Raw genomic sequence first — 6000 nt, 5'->3', positions numbered from 1 at the left:
TGAATCCACAATCAATTTATAAATATTTAATAAATTTCTCAATACAAATATAAGGTCTAATTAATTAATGAACTATAAGTACTACTGCATCTTAGAAGAAGAAAAATAATAACAAGATGATAATTAAAGTGACTTACAAATTAAAATAGAACCTAGTACATTGAAATTATTGTTACATAATTAGTAATCTTCCATTATCACATAAATAGGCTTCTAATAATAGCAGCTTGAGCACTGTCACTCTCAGTAGATTCCAAAAGCACTGATAATCTATCACTTAAGTCTTCCACTTCTCTGTGTAAACTTCTTATGTAATTACATGTTTCTTGCAACACTTTGGAAGCTTCAACCTATTTTTCAAAAAAAATAATTAAAAAAAATTAGAAATTGCTTTATCGATGAGTTCTGATGAAGGTAGAGTGTACGAAGAGTCGTAGACAGTGGCAGAGCCAGAATTCTTACTAAGGGGTTCAAATTTTGAATAAGTAAAAACATGAACTAGCGGAAGGGGTTTCAACAACTACTATATACACATAAAAAATAATTTGAACCATGTATAAATGATACAATTTTCTGCCGAAGGAGGTTCGAATGAACCTCGACACTAAGCTGGCTCCACCCTTGTAGTAGACCTTACCCCCACCTTAGAGATAGAGAAACTGTTTTCGATAGACCATTGACTCATAGAAAAAGAAGTCTAGGAAAAAAAAGTAACAAAAGTACAAGAAATAAGAGATAGTAATAGAACAATAACTATGAGAATTATTTTTTTAATGTAATTAACATAAGATCAAATGTTTGTAAATATAATGCATATTTAAATGTGAGACTAGGCCAAGAAATGTTGAAGTGACAAAGAGTCCTACACCACATGCTTAAGCAACACAAAATATTAAATGAGGGAGCTTGCAATATGGCCTAGTGGGCATGAGAATATGACTTTCAAATTAAACTTATCCCTAAATTGATAATGAAGGCCACACAAAAATATGAATGGCTAGATGAAAATATAATTCATTCATTTGTACAATCACAACATAAATAGTTTATAGTAAGTAAAAGAAGAGAACAAACAAAATGTAACCAAATTAACATTTACAAAATGTGACATTGTAACACAATAAGTACAATTCAACATGTTTATATATAAGGAATTCGAACTATCAGTATATATAACTTAAACTTGAAAAAATGGTACCTTATCGGAACTCCTAGTACTGCGGCTTTCAGGGATAAGTAACTGTAACTTTGATACGAGATCAGCAATTTGATCATCACTTATTCTAGAAGCTCCTGATGATTGTCTCGAACCGCGTGTTCTTCGATTTGACATTATATTGTGTTAAGAAGGCAAGAAGTTGTGTTAATTAAGGTGTCAAGATAGAAGTTATATATAGTAATATAATGTGTTGTTTGAATGAATATGTGTGTGTGTTGTGGGGAGTTTAAAAAGAGAAGAGGATGATAACTATTTGAGAGACAAGTTATGGGCAAAGAGAGAAGAGAACCATATGAAAAAAAAACACTAAGGAACAAGTGTTGGAGGTGAAGAAGACAAGTGCATGGGAGAAAGTTGTGGGCTATTGTTCTTTTTAAATAGAAACTTGGAAAATATAATTAAGAGAGGAATTGATAAAAGATAATAAGGGGTGGGGTGGGTTAGGTTGGTTGTTCGTTCGGTAAAAGGGATAAGGAATAATTGATTCAGATTAATTTTAGGATGAGTACTTCACTCCTTGTTTGGTTGGGATAAACTCGTGGAATAACTTATTTCAAGGATTAGTTATCCTGGGATTGTAGTGTGTTATATTTATCCCACATTAAGGACACATTTGATGTGATGGATAAAAGGAGATAATCCTAACTCCTAAATAAGAACGTATCGAGATAAGTTATCCCTGCCTTTGGGTGGAATAATATTTTCGAGATAACTTATTTCGAGATAAAATAGTTAGAATGACAAAATAACCCCCCCCTCCCCCACAAAAAAAACAACTTTTCATACATCACTGTTCACATCTTTTATGCTTATGAAGGTTATTTTATATACATATTAAACAATTTATCCTTAAAAATTATATATACAATTCATATTATCTTTAATATAACAAATCAAAACATTAAAAAATAATACCATGATAACTAATCATATCATAACTTGTCTTCAAGCTAAACGATAATCTTGAAATAATAATTTCAAAATAACTTATTCCGTAATCAAACGAGTGATATCAAACTTCAACGTGAAGTGTTAGCTTTTGTCTTACATTTATTCTATGTTTTTATGTTTCTTTTCATGAAAATCATGTATCGTTAATCGCGTTCATATAGTTTAGGCATCTTCTAACAAATGTCAAGATTGGCTCTGACATTTGCCACAAAGGAGATTAGCACACAATCAATAAAAGATTCTTTATTTTCAAACTATTAAATTAATTTTATAAATACCCTCTTCAATAACTTTAAGTATACCCCTAAACAATTTAAAACATTCAATATGTCACTAAAAAATTGAAAAGTTTCAAATATACCCCTATGTGACTTTTATAATATACTCCTTCCGTTTCAATTTATGTGACATTTTTCAGATTTTGAGATTCAAACAAGTCTATCTTTGACCATAATTTTTTTATATATCTTTTAATTATTTTGAATTGTCAATTATTGTGACTTATAGTACTTTTTACGTAGTTTACAAATATATAAATTTCATTTCACAAAAAATGAAGATTCCGTGCACAAATTTTTGGTCAAATTTAAATTGTTTGACTCTTAAAAAATGAATAGTATCACATAAATTGAGACAAAAAGAGTAATTATCTTTTCACGGTGGGAAATCATTAGTGATAATAATACATATTTTAGACAAAAAAATAACGATAAAATTTTTTATAGACCGAATAGTAGATTGAGGATAAATATAAGAAACAAACAATAGAGGTATATTTGAACCTTCAATTGTACATTCTATTATTTGTAATTATTAATTATTCCTTATTTAAATAAATTTAAGCTATAGTGTAAAACTATTTTCAACCGATAATATAGTTTAACTTGTCATAGCTTATTCGTTACCATTTTATTAACTAACAAACTAATGCATATCACAAAGATTTACTTGTAAATATATTTTAATTCAATGTAAAAAATTATACCATTATTGTAAAGATCAATTTAACTTATACACATTGACAAATAATTTAACACTATAAATGTATTATATTATGTCATGACCTTTTTTAGTCATTAATTCCAGTTATTAATTATTATTTTTAGATAGTTTGATAATATAAAATCTTCTTTTACACTATACACATTGTTGTCCTTCTACATGTGTCTCCCAAACTAGTCAAGTGGCTAATAGGAAAATTTGCCCTTGTTAAACTGCCAACTTTGGGACCTCTTCTGTCAGTATACAGCACGCAAGCCCATGTTACCCTTTTTTTCGCTCGTCGTTCGATATCTGTATAGGAGTTTGACTATTTTTGAAGGACTCTAATTAAGAAAAAAAACGCCCTCTCAAGAGTTTTTTCATATCCAGAGCTCAAATTCAAGATTTCTGATTAATTAGGAAATGAGTAATTATATCCACCGCATGCAGTTTGACTATTTTTGAAGGACCCTAATTAAGAAAGAACGCTCTCTCAAGAGTTTTTTCGTATTCAGAACTCAAACTCGAGATTTCTGAATAGAAAAGGAATAGTTACATCCACTGCATCATATTCTTTGATGGTCAAGTCCATATTATCTTATTATCTCCTTGTCATTTTGATATATATACTCCTTCTTGTCTAAAATAAATAAATTTCTGAACTTTTTATAGTGTAAATAAATAATTTTTTTAACATTATTTTTCTATTTAATAGATAATTTAACTATCTTTAGCTTTAAAAAGAGTTTGGAAATAAATAAAAGGATGATATTGATAAACTCTTTTAAATTAATGTTATTGATTGATTTGTTTTTAAGGAATGTATCACATCTTAAAATTTCATTTATTTTGGATCTAAGAAAATATATACCAACAAAGACCACTCTAATCTCTAGACCTTCCCCCCACCCTAAACTAGGTGTATATAAATTAAATTGTATTTACATAATAAAATGACATCTATGATACTTATGCCCTTTAAATTAATTTGAGTGCAAGTAGTATGCACTTAAATTTATATAAAGTTAAACAAATAAAACATGTGTTTTATGTGGCAATTGATATTCTATATGTAATATGTTGTGTAGTACACATGTATGTGTTAATTTATTTAATTTTATATAAAGTTTAAGTGTTTGCATATACACACTCAAAATACGAAGAAATCAATGTTATCTGACATAAACTAAAGAGCACATTTATATATTATGTAAAACATATAGTAGGTGAAGGACACTAGCCACGTGAAGCTATGTGTGTATAGCTTCCTCATTTAATTATTTGAATAATTAATTTTCTCCCATAATTAGCTCTAATTGACACTTGCTAATTAGTAATGTCAACTAATGATTAATCTTAATACATTCTTAAATCTTCTAAATGCATGCACTAGATTCTTCTTTTACCAGCTAGTTTCAGCAAGGGATATGGTCTTCTATCTATAACCTTAAAGTTATTCATATCTAAGGATGTGTTTTTGGGCTTTTGGCCTCGGAAAATATTTTTCAAAAAATGTTTTTTTATATCTAATGATTAAATTTTTTAAATATTTACTCTAGAAAGTTTTTTAAAAATGAGTAAGATGATTTTTCAAATAAAAGCAGTTAAAACAAGTTTTATAACTGACATTCTACGTTGATTATCTCTTTCCTTCTTCAATAACCATACACTCTAATTTTATTAATTTGCCTTTGTGGCTCTTCGATTAATAGACACTCTTTTTAAGAAAACAAGGGTATGATAATCTTATTGCTATTTGAACAATCTTATAAGTATTAATTAATTAATAATCACTTGTTGAACTCTTCAAGTTTATAATTCTTATGTTATATGTTCAAATTGGTTACTCATGATCACTTAATACTAAGAATAAAATGATCAAGGGTTGTGGTGGAGTGATAAGTACTCCTTCATCCTAAATCAAGAGGTCTCGGGTTCGAGCCCCTTGGGTACAGAGCTGCCTTTGTTAGAGAGCGTTTTACCCCATGTGGGACTTCCCGGCGTGAATCTACGGCAGGAGTAATTCCAAATGTCTAATTTAAGGTGGACCTCGGTAACATGCATTGATGGATCAAACTATTTAATATAAGATCCCATAATTACATTAAAATATAATTATACGTCATGTTTCCATTTTTAGATCTTATATTTGGTTTTTGCATGAAAGCCACCATATCTTCCGGTCATCATGTCACGAGAAGTTTCGAAATAGAAGGGGAAACATAACATATTATTCTATAATTAGACCAAAAATAATAACGTATTCAGTGAAATCCCACAAATGAGGTCTGAAGAAGGTAGAATGTATGAAGAGTCGCAGACGTTATTACTACCTGATAGAGGTAAAGATGTTTCCGAAAGACCCTTAAATTAGACCAATAAACACAAGATCAATAACTTGTTAGATGTTGTTGACATTGCATATATATGATGAAAATATTTGAGTACATGTATCGATCTCTCTCTCACACACAAAACATATCTAGACATTGAACAGAAAATATATAGATAAACAAATTCCCTTGGCGTCACATTTGTTTTATTAATATGAAGTTATGGAAAACAGTTGAAATGGTCATACTCATCTACATATATAGATGAAAAGTCATCATTCTTGGCCACACTTTAATTAATTATTAGTTACTTGAGGAATGGAATGAATTATATACGTCCATAAAGTACGAGAACTTCGGGCTTCTTATAAGGTTTGGACAATGTTCTGTTTTATTTGAGCTAACTTTTAGAGTGTGAGTTAAACGTTAAGACCTATTCTTACATAGTATAAGAGCTAGACCCGAACCGATGTGTGCCCCATCGTCTCGGACAATTATGGGGGAGGAAATTAAATA

The 6000-nt window shown here is 29.4% G+C and overlaps 1 protein-coding gene across 1 annotated transcript; it reads right to left on the bottom strand.

Annotated features, from left to right (window-relative positions):
* On the bottom strand, positions 1-1567 carry LOC125855380 (transcription factor PRE6-like). The gene is made up of 2 exons (XM_049535101.1): positions 1199-1567; positions 1-350 (listed from the first exon to the last, which is right to left on the bottom strand). The coding sequence occupies exons 1-2, from the start codon at positions 1331-1333 to the stop codon at positions 198-200; spliced, it is 288 nt and encodes a 95-aa protein (XP_049391058.1). The 5' UTR covers positions 1334-1567; the 3' UTR covers positions 1-197.
* Between the last annotated feature and the right edge of the window lie 4433 nt (positions 1568-6000).

The sequence above is a fragment of the Solanum stenotomum genome, chromosome 2 (genome assembly GCF_019186545.1).
Source record: "Solanum stenotomum isolate F172 chromosome 2, ASM1918654v1, whole genome shotgun sequence".
Lineage (NCBI taxonomy): Eukaryota > Viridiplantae > Streptophyta > Magnoliopsida > Solanales > Solanaceae > Solanum > Solanum stenotomum.
Note: the sequence above shows the minus strand (reverse complement) of the source record. Positions and strands in the feature narration are given on the sequence as shown.